Source organism: Drosophila melanogaster, chromosome 3L (assembly GCF_000001215.4).
Source record: "Drosophila melanogaster chromosome 3L".
Classification (NCBI taxonomy): domain Eukaryota; kingdom Metazoa; phylum Arthropoda; class Insecta; order Diptera; family Drosophilidae; genus Drosophila; species Drosophila melanogaster.
The window spans coordinates 23,006,531-23,030,249 of record NT_037436.4 but is presented as its reverse complement, the minus strand read 5'-3'; the positions used below and the strand labels follow the sequence as shown (position 1 = coordinate 23,030,249).

General features: G+C 35.1%; 1 protein-coding gene across 6 annotated transcripts in view, besides 11 other annotated features; it reads right to left on the bottom strand.

The window, feature by feature from the left end:
• nrm (neuromusculin) overlaps positions 1-23,719 on the bottom strand; it is a 41,929-nt gene that overhangs the window by 10,051 nt on the left and 8,159 nt on the right. For 2 of the 6 annotated variants that reach the window (NM_001275303.1, NM_079494.5), the window contains exons 3-22: positions 22,751-22,922; positions 22,543-22,691; positions 19,230-19,400; positions 18,654-18,812; positions 18,433-18,509; positions 17,429-17,527; positions 17,211-17,370; positions 16,945-17,056; positions 16,300-16,481; positions 16,056-16,231; positions 15,688-15,819; positions 15,502-15,617; positions 14,688-15,072; positions 11,153-11,282; positions 11,000-11,095; positions 10,783-10,941; positions 10,638-10,720; positions 9,408-9,594; positions 6,081-6,221; positions 319-413 (exon numbers count right to left, since the gene is read on the bottom strand). In NM_001275303.1, the coding sequence (NP_001262232.1) occupies positions 319-413; positions 6,081-6,221; positions 9,408-9,594; positions 10,638-10,720; positions 10,783-10,941; positions 11,000-11,095; positions 11,153-11,282; positions 14,688-15,072; positions 15,502-15,617; positions 15,688-15,819; positions 16,056-16,231; positions 16,300-16,481; positions 16,945-17,056; positions 17,211-17,370; positions 17,429-17,527; positions 18,433-18,509; positions 18,654-18,812; positions 19,230-19,400; positions 22,543-22,691; positions 22,751-22,922 (2,981 nt within the window). Of the gene's footprint in view, positions 1-318; positions 414-3,582; positions 3,943-4,062; positions 4,707-5,130; positions 5,165-6,080; positions 6,222-8,541; positions 8,572-9,407; positions 9,595-10,637; positions 10,721-10,782; positions 10,942-10,999; positions 11,096-11,152; positions 11,283-14,687; positions 15,618-15,687; positions 15,820-16,055; positions 16,232-16,299; positions 16,482-16,944; positions 17,057-17,210; positions 17,371-17,428; positions 17,528-18,432; positions 18,510-18,653; positions 18,813-19,229; positions 19,401-22,542; positions 22,692-22,750; positions 22,923-23,719 lie in introns of all 6 variants that reach the window. The other 4 variants (NM_001259961.2, NM_001259962.2, NM_001043156.3 and 1 more) reach the window with 4 other exon arrangements.
• Positions 1,060-2,444: a mobile genetic element.
• Positions 3,158-3,298: a mobile genetic element.
• Positions 6,447-6,674: a mobile genetic element.
• Positions 6,911-7,792: a mobile genetic element.
• Positions 7,036-7,700: a mobile genetic element.
• Positions 8,676-8,807: a mobile genetic element.
• Positions 11,950-12,217: a mobile genetic element.
• Positions 12,389-13,565: a mobile genetic element.
• Positions 21,337-21,650: a mobile genetic element.
• Positions 21,844-21,960: a mobile genetic element.
• Positions 23,403-23,719: part of a mobile genetic element that runs on past the window's edge.

Genomic DNA, 23,719 nt, shown 5'->3' with positions numbered 1-23,719 from the left:
GAATTGAGTTTAAAGGAAGTGCGTTACACTTCATATTTTGAATTTACAATATATTGCATATTTATTTGTTATGAGCCACAGAATGGATTTTTTTTTTTGAACAGATTCGGAGTTCGTGCATTGTAATCACTTTAAGCGAATACAAAGTAAATAGGCAAGTATGTGATGAAGCAATAATAGCTGTTAGATAATAAACGTTTTATGTACACGATAATTTTGGTCAATATAATTAAAATGCATTGGGTTATTAAAATAAGTCATATGATCGTAAAAGTAGACATGAAGTCTAAGAAAGATTATAAATATGTTTTTTTGTACCTTGTTAGGTGCCGTTTGCAGACCATGAAATGGTAGATTCTCATACTCGCCAGGTTCCGTCAACGGTTCCCTTAGTGAAGACGACTTGTCGTGTACTATATGAGGCATATATGGTACGGATTGGTTGTATTTTAAATATTTTCCCACGAATTTGTATTTGTTATATGAAAAGCAAACGAGAAGAAAAGAAAATTAAATAATTATAAAAAAAATATTTGAGAAATAAACTTAAGAGATTCAAAACGAGGTTTCAAAGTATATTCTCAGTTAATTTTCATTAGATAAGAGTAGTGCTTAATATGCAACATTGAAGGCACGTGCAAATTACAGCCACTGGTAACTTTAAGCCTATAAATGGAACATTATGAATACATATTTTGTATTTATACTACTTACGATTGAATTGGTGGTGCGACCTATAAGATTGTGTTGAATTACAAACAAGAGCAATTTATGATCAAAATCAGCAAAATTATAACTTATTTTTAATAATTTTTCCCGATTCTTCCTATCGCAGCTAAATAATACAATCATCCGATTTTCATCAAATTAAGGTCGAAATGATAAATTTGTTAAATAATGGTTTTCTATGGTGTAAATAAAACTCCAATGATAAAAAACGAAAGAAAATTTCTATACCTGTTACTAGTAGAATAAAATGGAATAGAATAAAATGTCCGACCAAGTAATGTAATGCGTTTACACGCGAGTCCCACGGTATATTATAGGCAGAACATTATAATAGACTGAGAACCGGTATTTTAAAATTTTATATAAAGTCTCGGCTTTACATTTCTTAGGTGTGTCAACCCTTCATTAAAGAGGTTTGTTAGAGATTGACGGATCGGAAGACAAGAGTTGACAAGAGAGAATGCTTTAGTCCAGTTACCCGACTATCAGATACGCGTTACTCAGCTAGTGTGAATGCGAACGCGAAATTTTAATATTTTTCTGGTATATCGATAGATATTGGGGAATAAAATGAGAATAAAATAAAAAATTGTTCAAAGGTGTGGACGTGGCAGTTTTGCAACGAATCTAGTATACCATATTACTCTACGAGTAACGGGTATAATTATTTAGCCGCAGAAAGTGTGCCTTGCGAAAACAATGAATTCGCTGGGTTGACTTCTCTGAGTTCCCTTTTATCTCTTATTTCTTATGCGGACAAATGATTTAGATATTCTGGGAATTAAGAAGACTGCGGAAAAGATCTATCGGAAAATGACAGCTTACGTACGGGACTCGACAAAAAGTACCTCCTATGACGTGGGGGTAGACCTAACCGCAATGAAGACTCCACCTACCCGTCAGGTGGGACGATCGTGCCTATATATTACTTTCACATCTGGGAAAACTTCAGAGTTAAGTATCTCCGGTTTCAATCAAGTCTATGTAAGCACAATTCCTTGCTACGCAGGTCTCTTTCTTTTTGATAGAAGATAGTAGGCCTATATGTAAGTTTTTGAAGAAGAGGAAGAAGTAGAAGAAGAGGATGGGGCTGTGGTCTGGTCACGTTAGGAAAGTTTAATTCCCACGGGCCCCTTTTTCTTATTTTTTATCTTAGCTTCGAACGCTTTTACCACTGTACTATCCGTACAAAAATCACCAGAACATACGGTCAGTAGGGATAGTTACCTTGTAAGATGAAATGTCCCTAGCCACGGAAAAGTTTAATTTTTCCACTTTTATATTATCGGCTTTTGCTTTGTCTTGTATATAGGACAATGCATCAGATGCTGTTGTATCAGGTAAAGCCGAAAAAGCCGAAAATTCGTTTCTTGAGTGGAAACACCGTGAGGGGTTTCGACCGGTAGTCCGGACTCAATATTCAATATTCACTGTGGTGGTAAACTAATCGGGACAGGTGGAATCACTGACTGAGAAACAACGGATTGATCGGATTGCTCGGAATCTTTTTCAGCTGCCGATCTTAGCAACATTTAAGGATTTGTTGCGATTGACAGCTGATCAGCTTGTTGATCATTTGCCAGTGGTTGCGGGGCGTTATCCTTAGCTTCAGGCTATTAAATTGCAAATCTAGCGCGGAATGGAGATCATCCGCCCAACGAAATCTATCTCTAGCTCTACCAAAACTGTTGGTCAGTCCTTTCAAGTCACCTTTATTTTATAGTGCACAAATTGAAATAGATACTCGCGAAGCGAATGGAGAACAAAATTAACAAAATAGAGATATAGACATGCAGATTCCAGAGTCATAGCCACGTCCACAAACTGCCAAAAACTGCCACTCCTAAACTTTTCAAAATTTGATTAGTAGCGTAAGTAACGGGTATCCTTCCTTGTTTTTTATTTATTTTATTTATTTTATTTATTTTAGGTACTCACATCCTGCCCTTTTCGATTTACATGCAGCATGCATTAAAAATAGAACCTTCGGAAAAGTTTCGTGAATACTCGTATTAGCTTTTAATCGGAGTCGCAAATGGTCGATAATGTCTTCTTTAGTGCGTTGCAAACGGTGTACACTTTGCACTGGTATAAACATAATTAAAGTGATAGGAAAATCTAAAAGCAAAAAACTTCGGAAATCAACATTTCCGATGATTATTTTCCGAATTAAAGGAAAAAAGTTTTTGTACGCAGGAAAAATCGAGAAGCATTCAAAAAAGAAAACTTAGTTGGCACGGTAAAAAAAAATGGAGCAAGCGGTATGATGGTGGTCAAGCCATTTGTGTTTTAAGCTTGTTATTCTGTAATAAATTATTACCAATTCCTTAATAGGGCTGAAATTTAATTTGGTATCATCGTCTAGCATTACCTTAATATGTAGAAAGTAGAAAGCCTTTATCTAAAGCTGCATCTGGATCACCTACACCCAATAGATTCTACGGCAAAATTTTACAAATAAATTTTTGCATTGGTCGAAGGATTTTCAAAGTTTTTATTATCTACAAATCTACAGGGGACGCTTAGGTTATCAAAAAGCTGTATAAACTATCAAACATTTTATGATTTCTTACTAAAATCGTAACAAATAAGGATCCTCTCTTGTTTTCTTTTCAATATGTTTTGAAAAAATTTGTAATATCTCTGTCTAGCTAAAAACGGCTATATGACTGTCGAAGAAATCGATTACAATATTTTAGTTTACACATAGAAGGTTTGAAAATTGCAGATGTTTAAATATTCAACACAAACTATTTTGTAGTTTTCAATCTGCTATTGAAATTTTTCATTGTATTTTGTAATTGTTTTCGTATACTTAGTAAAATCGAAAAAAAATTTTATACATATTCTTACTTTGCTCGTTAGCGAGTATATGGGATGGGACCATCGTTGAATTACCAGAACATCCCCAGCTGGTTACATTAAGAAAATTCTTTAAGGGCAATGATGAGGGGGCAGGTCTCTGCGGAGACTCAATGGAGCTTCCCCGTGTTATAGAAGGCACCATATTACACGGTATGTTTTCTACTTCCGTGGATGAATTATTCCTTTCATCTTTTAATACAAATTTAGATGTTTTCTCCTCCATGTTTGATTGCAATTGAATTGACACGGACGGCTGGCAGTTGTTGGGCCTTTTTGTTAAGGATGATTCGCCATTTGATGCTGCGTCTGACGTTGAGTGTACAGTCTCTTTTGCCTTTTTGTAGGTTACTACAGGATTGATATTTGTTCGATTGAAAATAAGGCAAAAACAAAAAAAAAAAAAAAAGGAGAACATAAAACAGAAAAATTTGTCAGGTCTAAAATAAAAATGTTCTTAATATACTCTACCACTTCCGCTGCAACGTATTCCTTTCAAACGATGCTGACTCTCAAATCCGGAGGTGCTTTCCTTAGCACCCAGCCCGCGCCAAAAGGTCTGTAAAAGGCCAACATGGCTCCGTTGACTATCCCGAGTGCGATCGTCTGATTTTTTAAATATCAATGACCAGACATGATCCAATGCGATGTGGCCAGCACTGTGAGTTTTGGAAGATATGATTTCCCCTTCGGCTGTAGATACATTTCTTATTGTTGATGGTACAGTTGCTTTCTTCCGGTTTGTTACTTCTAGTATGGAAAGATTTGATGCTTCATTTTCCCCAGACACGGCAGAAATCTCGGTTAGGATGGTGCCATCAGAATTATCCCGGCTTCCGTTTAATGCAGCACTCAATTGAGCCGACAACTGACTCATGTCGCCACGATTACCAGATACGTTCGGTTTTACTGTCATTCGATTTACAGTCAAATTTTCCTTGGTGTTACTGCTCACATGAAGCATTACTCCAGGTCGAATTGGCCAGCGGGGTGGCGATTTTGGTGCGCTACCAATAAACCGGGACGAAGATGGATTTGGCAAAATGGCTGTACATTTATCCTGTGTTGATAAATTCCTACCCGCTCGTGACATATCTAACTGATCAGACAATGCACTAATGATGGTGTGTGGGAATGGGACATGTATGAAGGTGCAGTATTTCAGGTAAAAAAATGGAATCAAATTAGTAAAACATTAAGATCTTCTAGGGTAAATGCAAAGCTTATGTCGTCATGTAGACTTATTTTTATTACAATGGTGAGATATTTATAAATACTTTTTATGGCCAATAAATTGGGAAAAATTCATAATGAACTTATTTTGGAATGTTATGAAAGTTTTAGTTGCAAATAATTACAAAATGTACTAAAAAATAAATCATTAGTTAAAAACTGATGATAAAAAGGTAATTTCCAATTTCTGAAGTTTTTAACATTTTAAAGGGAAATCTCTATATAGTTAGCTAAAGTTTGTGCACTAACACATGTAGCTAAAAAGCTTTTATTTAATTTAATTTGTAATTTACAATTATTACATACCTTTGGATAGAATTTATTGGCACTTCCGTGAGATCTGTACATATAGGTGTAGTTGTGTGTGTGTCATATATGCATGGAATTGTTGTCGAAGCACATGCGAGTTAGTTGCGTTTAATACAGCGTGCATTGATGTCGCACAGTCGCAAATGTAATGCAAGTCGAACATGTTTTATAAATAAATAAAGAAGTCAAGCAAACACACATATTTTAATATAAAAATGTATGATTATAATAATTATCTTGTGGGCAGCACCCCCACCCACATCAGTCGGACCAACGAGAAGCCCAGCGGAAGGGCCCTATCTGACCTTAAACGAACTCCTTTCGAGCGTCGGCACATAAGCCTTGCCTTTTTTTTAATTAATTTTGACTTCAAATGTATTGTTTCACTTTGGGGCCTCTTGTGAATAAGCACCTCCGATTGTTTAATGGACATGAGCAAAGTTAAGAAAGCTTGTAAACCAATTATGAGGCCGTGTCAGATGAGACCCAACAAATACATGAGATTTGGGTGATTCGCAAAACGTGGACAATAATCGTAGTTATATTGACCACATTCCAAACAAATTCCGAATTTGCCTCGACACTGTACCAAAAATTGAATCATGTCCCTTACTTACAAAGTTTTAGATTGTACTCGACGAAGTTAAAGGGTATAAATTTGTCTTCTGACTTGATTTTTTATTAATTTTTGCAGACTTAAGTACAAAATATCATGCAAAAGCTTTTAAAAAGGCCTTGCCCATGCTTTTTTTTAACGCTATACAACAGGAGTTTATGGTAAAACAATCAAACAACAAAATCCTTTTTTTTTAAGAACCATTTTCGTGACTTATGGTAAACAAATTGTGCAAGCTTTTTTGTTGTTCGCTTTAATTTTTGCTTAGAATTTGTATTACTGAGATTGTTTGTAAGAAGTCGTATTGCTATTAATAATTTATCATACTCACATTTATCCTGGCGCCGACGGCGACGGCAAATACATATAATTATGCAACATATTACAATTACGGTCAGCAATAATCCCAAGATAGCAGCAACCAGTATGATAAGAGTGTTCTTTTCCCAGAGTTGCCACCATGCCAGTTGCTCTAAATTTCAAAAGAAACAGAGTGTTATTCGATTTTTCGTTGCTGTAACGAAGGTGCTTTTATGAAATGAAACTAATGTTACTCAGGGACACATTAGACACTTAAGGGTTGTGAAAATATAAAAATTTGAACGTTTGTTTTCAGTTTCATACAACTCTATTTAAAACGAAACGGTAAAATAAATTGTCTGTTAGATCATATATATGTACATATGTACATGTGTGGGTAACTTAAAAATAAGAAAGAATGCTATAGTTAAGTTCCCCGACTATCAGATACCCGTTACTCAGCTGAAAATGCTAACGCGAAATTTCGTCATTTTTCTGGCTTATAGATGTAAATAAAATTAAAAAAATGTTAACATTTCAACGCCAAACATCTGTTTCGATAGAAATATAGAAGACTAATACAAAAATCAAAAAATATCAAATCATTTTTCAAAAGTGTTAGGCGGCGTTAGTGTGGGCGGAGCAGAAAGTTATTTGGCATCCCGATAGAAATTTACAAAATTAAAAAAATATCTGGCTGGTTTGGTTTTCTATTAAATATTTTTACTATTGATAATAATACATTAACACACGAAAAACTTTTATAGTTTCGCTTTTAAAGTTTTTCTTGTTATAAGCCATAAAAAAATTGTTGTAATAAGATCAGACTAGTTGAAAACGTTTTCAAAGCACGCCGCAATCCAATTATTAACAAGAGAGAATGGTATAGCCGAGTTTCCCGACTATCAGCTACCCGTTACTCAACTAGTGAAAATTCGAACGCGAAATTTCATCATTATACCGGTTACTCGAAGAGTAAAAGGGTATACTAGATTCGTTGAAAAGTATATAACAGGCAGAAGAAAGCGTTTCGGACTATATAATGTATATATATTCTTGACCAGAATCAATAGCCGACTCGATTTGTCCGTCTGTTAGTCCGTTCGTATGGACGTCGAGATCTCAGGAACTATAAAAGCTAGAAGGTTCTATCATACAGATTCTAAAGACAACGACGCATCGCAAGTTTGTTCACCAATGTGGCCACAACCACTCTAACGCCCACTAACCGCAGAAAATTTCCACGCCCACACGTTTAAAAAATATTCACATTTATTCACATTCTTATTAGTCTTGTTAATTTCTATCCATTTCTAAAAAAAACTTTTTGCCACGCCCACTAATAACACCCTACAACCGCCCAAAACTGCCACTCCCACATTTGTGAACAATTTTTCGATATTTTTCATCATTTTATTAGCCTTGTAAATTTTTATCGATTTGACAAAAAACTTGCCACGCCCACTCTAGCGCTCCAAAGACACCGAACCGGTCACGCCCACACTTTGGAACAGTTTTTAAATTGTTTCTCAATTTATTTCCCAATACCTATCGATATCCCAGAAATATTATGAATTTTCACGTTCGCATTCACACTAGCCGAGTAACGGGTATCTGATAGTCGGGGAACTTGACTATAGCATTCTCTCTTGTCTTTCTGTGAAATCGATAGATATTGGGAAATAAAATATGAAAAAATATAATAATTCTTCAAAAGTGTGGTCGCAACCGTTTTGGTCGTTTTGCATGTGTGTTTGGCTGTGGGGAGGGGGTGGCCAACTTGTTTTTGGTATACCTATATAAGTTGGCATGTCAAACAATAAAACTAAGAAAATTCAAATTCAAGTCATAAAATTAAAAGCGTAAATTTCAAGCCTTTAAGCCTCATGCGGGCTTAATTTTTTCGTTTCACTTTCGTGGTACGTCTAGGTTTTGTGATGTTAATTAGACTAAAGCAACGAAACGAAAAATCTTGTAAAACATTCTTACAAAACATTAAAAACCTTACAAAAACATTAAACTTTTTGAGAAAAATGAGTATTTAAGTATTTATACTTAGTTTTTTGTTATTTTTTGAATTGCGATTGGTTCTTTCTAATAAGGTATTACGAAAATTATTAAAAAAATAAATAATTAAAAAATTGTAATACTTCTGCAAACAAATATAGCACGGAAAAGGATTTAATTTCATAATGTGATATAAAAATCTTTAGAAAAATTTATTTAGTGATGTGACACATCTATATAAAATGATATTATTATATTATATTTAGATTTACTTACTTTTTGGGCGCACTTTATATAGTATTATTAATTAAGTTATTTATGCATGGAATGAAATTGAAATGTTTAAAAACAAAGCAAAACATAAAGAAGCCTATTAGTACAATAGGTTGCAGTTATATGAAAATATAAAATACATGGTACTTTATCTAGACCTATATTATAATTTAAAAGTAATGAGTTCGGTATGGGTCTTTTTTGGCATTTACCTTGCCACCAAACTAAAAGTGATGAAGCAGCTGTTAAAATAAGAAATAAATGTAGCTTAAATAAAAATTTTACTCTTAATGAAAAAGAGAATATTCCGTAGGCAGTGCCATGCTTTGGTAAATTGTCTGAACATGAGAGAATACTATAGTCGAGCTCGTCGACTATTAGATACCCGTTACTCAACTAGTTTTAGTGCGGGGTAGAATATTAATTTTAATATATCGATAGGATATCGATTAGCTAGAATAAATAAAATAAAGAAATTGTGGGCGGTGCAGCTTATTGCTGCCGATGAATGAATTCATCGCATCATGGATGCACATCAACATTAGTTTTTTCAACTAATCGTGCGGAGCAAGAAGCCAATTGACGAATTTCCGACTCATACTGGTCACATCCTGTACAATCAGATCTGTAAACATTCCCAAGAAAGGGAAGAAAACATTCCCAGGAAACGGAAGTGAATCAACACATATATTAGATCCATTTGCACGTTGTGCCCACGTGGTGGTTGGAGTATAGCTAATGATTTGGGACGACGTTCTATGTGCAAATTTCTAGTCACATTTTTATGTTTGTAGTCGCATTCTAGCGATCGTAGAAGAACGTAGCAGAATCTCGAAACTATACGAACGGATGGGCATGGGTTAATCGATTCTCCTTGTGGTCCTGATCAATAATATATATATTTTCTGGGTCAAATGAACGTACTTTTTATTAAGTCTTACACCCCTACTTAGCGAATAACGGGTAAAAGGAGCATAACAATTAATATGTAAAGGTACCTCACATATAAATCGGCAAACTTATTTTACGTGCTAACCATTTAAAATTGATCTTAAATTAATGTTTATTTTATACGTACCAGCTACTTCAATTTCACAAAATGGGCCATAACCAACTGTATTATTCGCCACACATCTGTAAGTCCTGGATATTGCATAGTCCGTCTGCAATATGTAAAAACTCTTTTCTACCGAATTTTCCTTTTTTCCGCTGCCCAAGTTTTCGTCTGTTTCATTTTCAGTTTTAATTGACCAAGAAAAATCTGCCTGCAAGAACATGAAAAGTAATTAATTTATGTTAGGATCAAATTGGGGATAGAACATTTTGACGGTCTGTAAGATGCGATTTCTATAATATTTTCCTTATTTGTAAATGCTCGTACAAAACAAGTTATTACATGCAACAGTGGAATTGACAGCGTTTCTCTTTGAAAAGAAGACTTGGCGATTTGGCAATATTTGGCAATTTGCGCTGAAGAAGATCTACAATTTGGTTAAAGTGCGGAATGGACATCAAGTGTAAATCCCAAGTATTCAACCGGGGAAATGCGGCGGTATTGAATCGAGAAGTTTAGAAGCAAAGGACACCAAGGGATACTGAGAAGCACGGTTTCAACAGGAAGTGGAATTAAGACTTATATTGTCGGGTAACATTCTTCCTTGGGATAATGAATTCAACGATGTATTCGATTTTTTTAAGTTCAAGCAAATGAAGTTGATCCCATTTTTTCAAAAAACTGGTAAAGCTTGCATGTACTCAGCGGAAGAAATCAAATCAACGCATTCCAACTCGACATCTCTTATAAATGGTTGTACACAAAATGAAAAAAAAGAAACTGTTTCTGTCCTTTTTTAAAATTATTCGTGTTTCTTATTTTTTAGGGCTTCACTGTCCTTTTTGGTAAGCTAAACTTGCTAAGCCAGCTGAAAATTAAAAACTTTTACTTTCAGTGGGCGCAGAAAGAGGGGAATAAATTCAAATTTCAGCCAGAAGTGTGTGAGAGGTCTACGGAGAAAATTCATAGGTTAGACCAACTCTAATGTTCACTTTTCTATCTGTGAGAATATGATTTCCGAAGTCAACATCTTTGATATCTCTGGCATCTCTCTGCCATCCATATTATCTTCACAGCAACTTATAATAATAATCACCATCTCTGTCCTGGACTACTGTCTGGCGATCACTACTAGAGCAATTAAAGATATATTCAAAGGTGTTGAATATATGCTAGCTGAGCAGAGATACCTGTGTTCTGACTGTACCTATGGTTCTGACTAATTAACATTAGTTAACACTTAACAACACTTACCTCTATAGGATTTCCGTATGCAGTACAAATGAGCGTGTCCTGGTCATCGATTTCCTGTCTCTCGATTTCGCAACGTGGCTTAACTTTAAAATATGTAATATGAGGACAAGATAAGGTCGATCATATTTTCATATTTCACACTTACATTGTACTTTAATTACGGTTTTCGCAATGCTGCTGCCGTGCTTGTTATAAGCTAAACACGTATATGTTCCATCGTCGTTTCTGTTCATAGCAGTATTAATAATTAACGCATTGCCATTGGCAATAGTTTCGTTTTTGAAAATCCACTTGTATGAAGGCTCTGTAGTAATAAGATTTAGGCTAATAATGTGAAAAAGTTAAATGGTTAAAAAACAAACCTGGATTAGCTCGAGATTTGCAAATAACTCGTCCTGGTATTGTGTCTTCCTGCACATAAACAATGTTCTCCGAAACCGTCGTATTTTCGGGTGCGTCTATTAGGAAAGGAAAGGTTTCAAGTTTTTGTAGTTAAAATAATTATTAGTACTCACACTCAATGCCAAAATAGGTGCGACTTCTTATGCTTCCGCCGACGATATTACCCGTTGATACGCATGAGTAGTTTGCATTATCAGCCTCGATGTTGAATTTCGAATCAGGCCAATTTGGCATATTGAAGTGCTGAAATTACAGCATGTATTGTCAATGAGGTTTCACTTAACCAAATAAAAGTTTTAAATAATGTCCATGGCGAAATCCCTTTTGGCATATTGGAATTATTTGTCTATGTCGAACAGTTCATTAAGAAGCTTGCTTTACATTTTAAGTTCAACTAAACTTATTTCAATTTTTTATTACCAAAGTAGCAAAAAGCATAAAAACTCTTAAACATTTTCAGCAGCGGTGTAGACATTTTTGGGATGTGGGATTCTTTGCGGCAAACTCTAAGTGATTTATGCTATATGGCAACACTTAGTCAGGTCGCCATTTAAAATGCCAAGCAGAGTACTCGATACTTGATAGACCGCGATTATAAATAAATTCCTCCAATTTCGGGGCGCAATTTGAATTGACATAACGAACAAATAGAATGCTAAATTGCGATTTCACATACACATGATGGTGGAGTTTCTCGTAGTTCCAGATGAATACATGAGTTTCGATGCTATTTTGAGTAGAGCCATTCTAGATGCAGCAGACATAAAGGTAACCAAAGAAGGTAGAGATGTGGTAGGATGGATACTCAAAAGGCCCACTTTACCTTGCAGTAGCATAGTTAAAAAATTGTTCAAAAGTGTGGGCGTGACCGGTTTGCCGGCATTAGGGCATTAGAGTGGGCGTGACCCACAAGACTAATAATAATGTGAAAAAATATGAAAAGATTTCTCAAAAGTGTGGGCGTGGCAGTTTTGTGCGGTTTGTGGGAGTGGCTACATGGGTCTCGACGTTCATACGGACAGACGGACGTCGGACTGACGGACAATACGACAGACTGAGAGACGGGCATGGCAAGGTCGACTCGGCTATTGATCCTGATCAAGAATATATATACTAAATATATCCGTAAACGCTTCCTTCTGACTGTTACATAGTTTTAAACGAATCTAACGGGTATAAAAATATGGACACTAATGTTATTTGCCTGTCAAAATAAATCCCGCCTGGTTATAAAATCTGACCTGCCCAAATAGACTTCTTGGCTATGTGATAAAACGGAGCTTATAAGTGCGCTGGTTTTAGCGGCCAAAGAAGTGATATCCCAGCTAAGGGACCAGAATAAACTACTATTGCGAACGCGATGAAATCGCTTATGCGCCAAAATAAAGGTGACTTGAAAGGACTGACCAACAGTTTTCGTAGAGCTAGAGATAGTTTTCGTCGGGCGGATGATCTCCATTCCCCGCTAGATTTGCAATTTAATAGCCTGAAGCTAAGGATAACGCCCCGCAACCACTGGCAAATGATCAACAAGCTGATCAGCTGTCAATCGCAACAAATCCTTAAATGTTGCTAAGATCGGCAGCTGAAAAAGATTCCGAGCAATCCGATCAATCCGTTGTTTCTCAGCCAGTGATTCCACCTGTCCCGATTAGTTTACCACCACAGTGAATATTGAATATTGAGTCCGGACTACCGGTCAAAACTAACGGAGTTTCCATTAAAGAAACAAATTTTCCTTTTTCGGCTCTCCCTGATCAAACAACATCTGATGTCCTAAAGATCCATGTGATCATACTTTAGGGGTGACAATCGACGAAGTAATAAAAGAGAAATCAGTGAAGCCAACTAAACAAGGCAACTTTCTGAGGCTAAATAATTTTATATCTGGCTTTAATTGTTTCGATCTTTACTCCTGAAACATAGTGGCGGTGCTATAAATATATTTTATACCACACTTAAGTCATTTTTTAAGTCTTGTGTTCCGATTATCTCTTTGTCGATCTCTAACAAGCCTCCTCGATTGATATGGGAACGAGAAATTTCATATTTTTTTCTGGGTGATAAAAAAAAATTTTAAAATTATTAAAAAGTGTGGGCGTAGCACTTTTGGGCGGTTTGCGGGAGTAATACGTGGCTATAAAAATATGACAAATATTCAAAATATTGTCCAAAAGTTTGGGCTTGGCAGTTTTGGGCTTGTTACTGTTTGACTTGCAGCGCCTAACTTGGGATGCAAAACTTATATTACCTACTTACTTAGACAACTTTTAAATAATTCACCTTCCCTAGGTAACCGTAGAACGATGCTTGGAACAGTTTTTATTTGTAAGCTTATTCGTGGTAATGTTGATAGCCCCGACTTGGTTAAACTCGGCTAAACTTCTCTGTTCCCAGCAGATTCACTAGAAACTACTACCCCTAATCTTAAATCATTGTAGTTCCAACTATGAGTTTTATAACTCCTACAGAGTATTATGTTCTGAATATAATTGACATTATCCCATTATCTGTATTCTTGACTCTGATAATTATTTATTGCGAATGTAATATTTAATATATATATTTATTATATTAAATTTATTTCTAGGAGATTATATGCGAATGACCGATTGCAATAAATTGAAGGACTTGATAAAGAGCGGTAAATAGCCAGACAGAACATTAAAGGGATCCAGGGCTAAAATGAGAACGAGATTGATTCAAAAAGAAAGCAACTAAATAATTCGGACTAAAACTTAAGGGAAAGTTCTTAGAACCTTATAAGATAATTGCTGTTACGGATCATGGACGGTACGAAATAGAACGCATACGTAAAAGTAAGGGGTTCATTTAGAACATCTACCGTTGCTGAGTATATAATGCCGCTTTCAGGTTGTGGGATTTAAACTATGCGGGCTTTCTTCACCATTTAAAATGCCAAGCAAGGTACTCGATACTTGATAGGTAGCCGATTTTTGTGAGAGAAGAGTAATTGTGTGGGGAAAACCGAATGATGAATAAGCGAAGATAACAGTAAATAAAAGAACTTTGCAAAAACCACACAATACATTTTATGTTTAAACTTATCCTAATAAAACATTGTATGCGTTTTTTAATAAATTCCTACAAATAGAATTTCCGTGTTAATTTGATCAAAATAATAAAATCAGTTGTCCCAGCTCATTAATTAAATATTGTTACTAACATCCATAGGAATTTTGCATATGTCGGGTAGGAGAAGTTGTTTTGAAAATGGCGCATTATCGACGGATAACTTAGACTTATCGATAAGAGAGCCAGGGTTGTATTTGATTGTAAGGCCGAGTAGAGTTGCCAGAAGGTCGCGACGGGTGCGTAAAGAGGAACATGATTGTCACGCGCTAGGCAAGCAAGAAAAAGGAGACTCACTACACAAATCAAAAGACAAAATAATAGTATACAACAAGGATAAGTCTCCGTCATATACATAAGCTTCTGTTTAAATGTATAGTCACTGTAATGGTTCAAAGGCATCGACTCGTTAGAGCTAGCTAATATACTTGATCTTTCTCGTTTTGAAATTTATGTTATTATTTAAAGGAAATTTGAAATGTTAGTCGAGAAATTTATATTTATATCGTATTTATTTAGCGCTAGAACAAAGTTTAACATATAAAACATACTCACCAACACTGATAGCATGCTTTCAAAATCTCCCGTTGCGGGGGAGGCATCCATGTATTTTTCTTTAATAAAATATCGGCTATCGTTCCTTTCTATTGGCACACCATCCTTTTGCCAAGATATGTCGCATCGCGGGACGCATTCGATGCGACAAGTCAAAGTTGCATTTGGTGAAGAATGCAAAATGCCCGTGTACGGTGGCAAGTTCTTGATGAAGAACGGGGGTGCGTGTACCTCTAAGTTTACCGTGGCCATCACACCTTTGCCTCCCTCATTGTATGCGTAGCAAGAATAATTTGTCCGGCTATCGAGACCCACTGGCTCCACCGTCCAGTCCTTCGTCACAATGTCCTGCAGAGGACCCCGACCGCCGCGTAGCCAACGAAATCTGTTGGGTTTCGAAACTATTTGAGCAACAAACGAAAATTTGCCCATTTTTCGATAAAGGGCGTAGGATGTAGCGGAGGCATCTTTTTTTTGTTGTACCCCCGTGTAAAGAGTTAATATTGGCGATTGTGGCATGTATGTGGTGAGCGTGATCAATGTACAGAGGGAATGGTTTAAATGTAAATCAATTAAAGCATGAGTCTCTTTGATTTTATGTGCTGGATGAGATGCGCTTTCTTGTGGTGTTCTTGTTGATGTTTGAATCGAATCAATGAACGGTAGAGGATTTTGGTGTTTATGCAGCAGCATTGCTTCAAAAGCAATGTCGACCTCCTGCGGTTGCATTGCTTGGACGGTATGAAAATCCATAAGCGGAGCGTGTTGGGGATTTTTCATTTTGTGATTCTGGTTGGCCTTTTGCGCTACAAACCTATTTGATTCTGGAAATCCGGGATCATCTACGGAACAGGAGAATGTCACACTCTTTTTCTTAACGGCGACTAACGGGAAATGAGATAGTGCCGCAGGACCTGGCTCGTAATGTACCTATAAGAAACGAAAATTAAAAGGAAACACGTTAATTTGTAATGCCTTTGCTAAAAGGGGCTTAACCAACCAACAGCTCTTTATCTTCGCTTCGTGGACCCCAGCCTGCAGCATTGAATCCCTCACAGGAATAATTGTAGAAGAAGCCACGACCAATGCTCTCCAACAAGAGTTTACTGGGGTCTATGTGACACAGGTCCTCCTAAAATTACAAATAATAATCCAAATAATATTACTTTTAAAGTAATATAAATCAAATGAATTGTAATCATACCAGAATACATAATTTAAAAACAAATTAAATATAATATGATTATTGATATTGTAACTATGGTACATGGTATCCGACTACAAGAATTTGTACCTCAATAGTGATCCGATTTGGATGAAATTATTGTAATGGACTTAACAGTACAAACACGTAACCTATATACGTACTCTTGTTTCTTCGCAGTCTGGAAGTTCCTTAAGGAGCGTAGAGTTGGCGTACCACCTCACTTTGGTAAGAACAGACGGATTTGCATCCAACACGTTGCAAAAAAGAGTAACATTTGATTCATCGCTTTCCTTTACCGGTCCCTCTGGTATCATTAGAATTTCAACAGTTGGAGCATCTGAAATAAAGATTTTAAGCATGTTAAAATCTTATAAAATATTTGGGCACATTTGTAGATTATCTTACACTGCACGTCAAGATTTATTTTTTGATCAGAAGTTCCTTTGCCAATATTATTTGACAATTGACATGAATAATTTCCAATGTCCTCTTTTTCAGTAGATTTTATAACAAGAGCCACATTCTCCGAATTACCACCTTTATAATGAGTCGTGTCATTGACATTCACTAAAATATCATTGCGATACCTGAAGTTTAAAAAGATTATTTGTATTTTTTTTTTTTTTTTTGGATTAAATTACATGTCAAGTAAAAAGAAAGTAAAAAGCAGCTTGAAATATATTAAATAAAATAAGAAAGTAAGCTTGGTTCGGCAAGTTAAAGTATATATACCCTTTCAGTATTAATAACACTTTATGATCAAGAACATATTTAAAATGAATATTCGGAATATTCTGATTAATTTAACATCATTTAAAACCGCAATTATATATAGTGTATATAGTATATATAAATTCTACCCTCTGCAAGGCTTTAAAACGACTTAAGATATAGATAGGTGATATTCAAGTTGAAATGATTGCCGATGACAATGAACTTTTAAAATTACATTGTAAATGAGTTTACTATGAACCTTAGGTACTAAGTTACAATCTGCTAGCTCTCTTGGAATTCATGATCTCTCCGCTTATACAGACGGAGCTTACTTACCATTCAACTTGAGTCAGAGAAGCTGGGTTCGCAAAGTATTCACAATTAAGAAGAACTATTTCACTTGTATTGGCAGTTATAGCAGATGGACTGACTTTGACTACGGGGGGATCTGTTGTAGAAGAAAAGAATATTATGTTAAGTTCAAATAATGTACAAATTAATCCAAGGATCCAGTATAGGCGTGATAGTTTCAATAAATACATATTTACACATATATCTTATAAATAGCATATTAATTATACATTTTAATGTTGTATACTTACATAGGACTTCCAACGTGAGCGCTGATGAAATTGGTTTTTCGCGATTAATTTGCAGAACAATATTTTCAGCTTCACAGCGAAATACGCGATCATTTTCAAACCGAGTGGCATTAAAAATTAGTTCGGATTGAGTGTGAAAGGTGCCATCGCTTTTTTCGAGCTATGAAAAAAACATTGCTAATAAACTATCTATGTCGATTTTACAACATAATTTTTACCGATTTAGACCGAACTTCAGTTATTTCATTTTCGCCAGAGCTTATTATGGTGGTTGTATTATACCAAGTAAGATTTACTGCCGGTCGAGCGCCGTGAATCTATAAAAAGTTAAAAGTGTTTTACGTTATTTACAAAATTACTCTTGATGTTCTTTAAATAAAACATAGATAAAAAGAAAAGAACGCTGTAGTCGAGATACCCATTTCGGTAGAAATATGGGAAAAAAAATTAGCAAAAATTATTCAATAGGGTGATTTGTGGGCGTTAGAAGAGGCGTTTCAAAGGTTTATTTGAAATTGTTAGAATATATAGTTCCTGATATTAAGGCTTTCATACGAACAGAAGGACATGACCAAATAGAGATATACAGTTGGAATCGTTGCGGTTAAATTCTTTTCAACGAATCCTGTAAACCCTTTAATTTCAATTACTCGTGCCTCATTGATCTGTGCTTTAAAGTCGTTTACAGGTAACACCAAATTCATAAAAACTACCGCAGGACTTATTTGTTTATTGGTGATAAAAAAAACTAAGTGAATAGTTTATTTTGGACTTTGCAATACCTAGTGCTCGGCTAATGTGAGTGTGAATTAGATCAGAGCAAGTCAGAGATAGAGGACGTCCGTCTAGGTGAGGTTCCTTTTATTGCTCAAAACTTTCGAGAGAAATTGATAGAAATTTGAAAATATGCCTGTTGTTATGGAAAACAGCATTTCTGTTTGCTTTCCTTTCATTGATCCGTCTGTATTAAGATCTAGTTTTACGAATCTATAAGAGCTTTCACGAGGCATTTGAATACATTTTATTTTAATGTATCGGTATTATAACTAAAGAGCGTATTTTTATTATGAGCTTAATTTTGAATAGACTAAGGTGAATGACGGCACTGCCAAACCACCATTCGATTGTTCTGAATTTTTTTTACAGAATTTTGATCCATTCCTCTGATCATTTTTGCCTTTATAATACCCTTTATACGTTCTCATTACTTTTCAAAACTTACGTCACATGTTAAAACCACTTTGCTGCCTTGTACTGTGTGATGTTTTACGCCATTAATGTCAATGCTAGTTGGGCGAACTGTTGAATAAATAAAAAACAAATTATGTTTACAATATAAACAAAATTTGATTCTTATTCCGTATTCCAAGAATCCGCATATTACTTAGGCATACAACAGTAATCGTTGGACTCGGGTGGAATTTGTAGGCATTATTAAAGTACCTTGTAGATCCACGCTAAACTTAGTTACAGTAACATTTTGTATTGCTGCAGATTTCACACGACACTCAATATCCTGAGCAAGATCTTCGCGAGACAATGTCCAATCCAACTCCAGTGTTGACGTATAAAGACCATCGACTAAGTCATGAGTGGGGGAGTCTAAATAAATCAAAAAGAAGCATAACAAGATAGTTTTAAGTTTATGAAGTGTAAAATAGCTTGCCTACTTCGGCAGTCGACAGTAATTGTTAGACGAATATTTCTTAATTACCTAGGCTAGCGATCCTGTTTCAGAAGAAACAAGAACATCCCCCCAGAGGGGATGAGCAATTACTGTTAATTTCAACCTTTCCAAACATATAAATTCCATTTAACGTAGCATTTAACTTTATCGAATAGCTCAATTTTTTGACAATTTTTGTTTCATGGATTCACACACCTTTTTTATGTTTCCAACCATTTTAGTTTTCAATTCGGACAGAAAGGAATCCTTGCCTCTTGCCTTGTATCGTAGTCATATTTGTATTGTAAACTTCTCTACTAATTTTCATTATGGTACATTAATATAATACTTACAAGTTGTCAAACGCTTTGTTCCGCGAAACCAGCTCACTTCAGGTTGAGGTCGGGTGTTCCTTACAGTACATGTAGCTTTGAGGGACTGGCGTTCCTGCATGGGCCCCACTACACTGCCGTTCTTGATTCGATCTCCTTTTGCATCCAGGATAACAACCTCAGTGGGTGGCACTGAATGCGTGAGTTTATTATCCAACATATTAAAATTGGTGCCGTTTTTGTGATGTTTGTGTGTGAGTACGGTAAAATTTTAAATGGATAAACATGTTTAAATGTGATTTTAAATAAATCGTGTATAAAATAAAACTATCCTTTAACTTAAATATAAATAAATGCAAACTGTGATTCAAAATTATTCGTTTCACTTCTGAATATTTATTTTTAAAAACAAAAAACATAAAAAATTCTAAAAACCGAACCAAAAATATATATTAATTCTAACGAACTTTTAATGGGAGCTTTTCCGTCTTAGCTACAGTAGCTAAAACACATTATATATATTTAAGTATTTAATTATTATTTTTACCAATGTTTTCTATATTTTTATCACGCAGATATATTAATAAAATATTAATAAATACAACATATTTAGGCGGAATTAAGGATTAGGGGATTTTGCAAATAAAATAGTATTTAATCAATTATAACGCCGGGCAAGGAAACATGTTTTTTATTATTGCAGTAGAGGGTTATTTTTATTATAATTTTCCATGTCGACGGTGGGTTTTTTTTTATAGTTTTCGTTTGTTAAAAGAAGTGTGTATATATTAAATGATTATGAAATTGGTCGCATGTGTTGTTTTTAATGAGAGAAAGAGAAAGAGAATGGTTAAAATATAGAAATGTAAAGGTAGATTTTCAACTACTAGCCGAAAAGAAAGAAATCCAGTTTTTGTTTAAGCAGAAATCACAAAAGAAAAAAAGTTTACTCAATATAAGTGCCAAGACATATCTTCTTCTAGCAATCAAAGGTAAATGGAAAAGCGTATACTGCTAAGAATAGCACCTGAGTACTTAAAGGTGCTGTTTCTACCTCTATACATATGCTTTAAAAGCAACCCCTTACACAGCTAAAGGAAATGTGGGAAAAATAAGCTTTAAAGTGAATATATTCTATTCTTTGATAATTGCATCAGCTGTGTGGAATTTGGTCACTTCTCAGACTAGGATATATTTAAAACAAGAACCAGTCTAGTTTTATATGCACATTACACTTTATAGGACAAGCAACTTAAAGAATATTACGCGAAGTAAAAAACAAAACTTTCAAGTATAATTCGATAGTTTTTTCGTTGTTAGATTTCTTTTCAGTAAAGAATGTTTCATAATCCGAACTCCCAGAAAATTAAACTATTTTTACATGCAGGTGAGTATTAAGCAAGTAAAGTAAGTTAACAGACAGAAAACTAACTAAACTTAAGCTACTTCGCAGTTTCACAGGTTTTGACTCCTAGAAATTGTCTCGCATTACACTGTGGGGAATCCGACCTGTTTTGTTTTCTTTGGGCTATGATGTGGTTTTAATAAGCCAAAGCTTAATGTTATGTAACTGAAATGTTAAATAAACATTCAAATGTTAAAAAACAACTGCAAAGTGCCTACTTAAATGCATATCTGTTCCACCAAAAGGCCAAAACAATTTAACAATTTGTGAACTTAGCTAGGGATGTCCTCGTCCAACTTTCAAAATCATATTTCAATTTTAAATAGAGTTTTTAAAATTTGTTGACATCTGTGTATTAGTCCATATTGTTGTAGTGGTTAATTACCTATTCGGAACGACTTTTTATCAACTTTTCGCTATTATTCAATTTTTAGGTAGAAATGTGGCGCCCGCAATTTCTCGTGAAAAACTGAATGAAATTTTCCAATTCATTTCATGTCAATATGTTGCATAAATAGAAAACATGCAACAGAAAGCTGGATATGTTTTCAACAAAATACCCGACATGGACGGAAGGCAATTTAGTTTGAATTTACTTCGAAAGATTGTGTAAGTCCACTACATTGCTGGATATAATTTTGTACATTTTTACTACATGCTGGATATCAAATCGGTGAAAAAATGGGGAGTCCCGTCTATAACACCGCGGTTACAGAGAGAAACAAGAGAGAATGCTATAGTCGAATTTCCCGAAATCGAACATTTTTCAAAAGTGAGGTCGTATCACTTTTGGGATCTTAGTGGGCGTTAGAGTGGGCGTGGAAAATTGGCATAGGCGCTGCGTCCATGTTTCTAGCATCTGAGTTCTTAATCTCAACCTTCAAGCTTTTATAGTTCATGAGATCTCGACGTTTATACGGATGGACAGACGGACAGGGCCAGATCAACTCGGTTATTGATCCTGATCAAGAATATGTAACTTCCATGGTCGGAAACGCTTCTTTCTGCCGGCTACATGAGTTTCAACGAATATCGTATACCTTTTTAATCTACGAGCAACGGGTGTAAAAGGTCATTCAGTAATTATTATCACAAAGAGCTTTCGCTTAGGGTTGACAAGTCAAAACAAGAAGGATTCGGTGGCACAAATTTTGGAAATACTGCTTGCGAAGCGTTCAACAACTTCCACGTCTTTATGACTGGCGTTGATATCCAAATCCTATAAACATGCCAATAGACCTGGATAAGTATCAAGCTGTGCCATAAAACCGGGCAACTAATTAGCGACAAGCTTCCCTGGCTTCCAATGACAGCGACCATTTATAAGATTCTGATTCACTCCAAAAAAAGAGGGTGCAGAATCCAGACATAAGACATAACTATATCGAATTTCCACATTACAGATGTGATTGTTGGATTGGAAACTTCTGAACCCATTATTTTCATCTCTGAATTTAAGCAGGCGCATTCTTGAAGTCACTAATTTGTCAGATGATCCTGATTGTGAAAAGGTATATGGAAATGACTTCGTTTTAACGTTTAAATATGTAGATTACATTTTAGTTTATGCGATATTGATTTATGCCAAGAAGGTCAAGTTCTTCATTGTGCATTGGTCCTCTACGCGGGCAGAGCATACTGCTCTCACCGACTATCACTCTCTGAAACGATCTCTCTCTGTTTGAAAATGGGATGAGATGATTCGTAGGACATGTCTATTTATTTAAGCATCACATGTGGTTAAGCAACATTGAAGATTCTTTCGGCTGAAATAATTCGATTCAATGTCGTAAGGTAGTACTGCAAAGTATCTCAATCAATATATACATGTACACACAAAATTAAAATTATCATAAAGCTCATTTGCCATGCAGTTTGGTTATAATGATAACAAACGTAATACATATATAGTTTATTTGATTTGTTTACCTAAGACTCTCAATTCTATTCGATATCCATTAAAGTTATCACAAGTTTCTTCTGGTATAAAAAATGTAGTATCACAAAGATAAATATCTTCATCAGCTATTTTTAAGTCCTTAATTACTAGTCTGTATGGGTTTTGCTCCACAGTTACCCTAAAGAGATAAAAAAAGATTAACATAGATCTACCGTTGTTTTTAATACGTTTACATACCTTTCGTCGAACTCTTTATTAACACTTGTGACATTACTATCTCCAAGAAGCATTGCAGCAATGCGATCATCGCCCTTAAACCAATTTAGTGAGTGGAGTTTTCCGCACTTTTCTGCATCGACGGGGCAGGGTAGAACAACTGATTGACTTTCTTGCTGACTAATGGTGGTATCTAAAAAAATACAACAACAATATTATATCTTTGACATAGACATGCGTTCATAAGAAACACTTGTTTTTACATAAAACACCACACAAGATGAGCGACAAAATAACAAATTTACAAAATAATACGCATCTCTAAAGCAGCAGTCTATGTAATTGGTTTTACAATATCAGAAGGTAAATATGATTAGGGTTCACTTTAATCTCCATATTATTTGAGTCCCATTTATGGTTTATATTTATTTAACAAGATATATGTAGTTTATTTTATTATATTATATATTATATTATTATAAGATTACGATATTTGAAAGGATCTATTTCGAGCTCATGCTTATTAGATCCCCAGATAATGAAAATGCTGTAAGGGAGTCTCATTAAATAAATTAAAGCCATAAGGTACGGACATTCATTTTGTCTGCCTATTGATTTGTTTACATTTATAAACGGTGTCGAAGCGGTTTTAAAAATAGAAGACAAGTCAAGGGAGATTGCTATAGTCGAGTTTTCCGACTATCAGATACCCGTTACTAAGCTAGTGTAAATGCGAACGCGAAATTTTATCATTTTTCTGGGATATCGGTATTGGGAAATAATATGAGAAAATATTTGAAGATTTTTAAAAAGTTTGGGCGTGACCGTTTTGGGCGTTTTGTAGGTCAATGGAGCTGCGCCACAGTGTTTTTGGTAAACCGACAAAATTTTGCAAGACAAACAATAAAACGAAGAAAAATTCAAAAGTTTTTTTTTGCAAATCGATAGAAATTTACAAAACTAATAAAATCATGAAAAAACATTCACAAA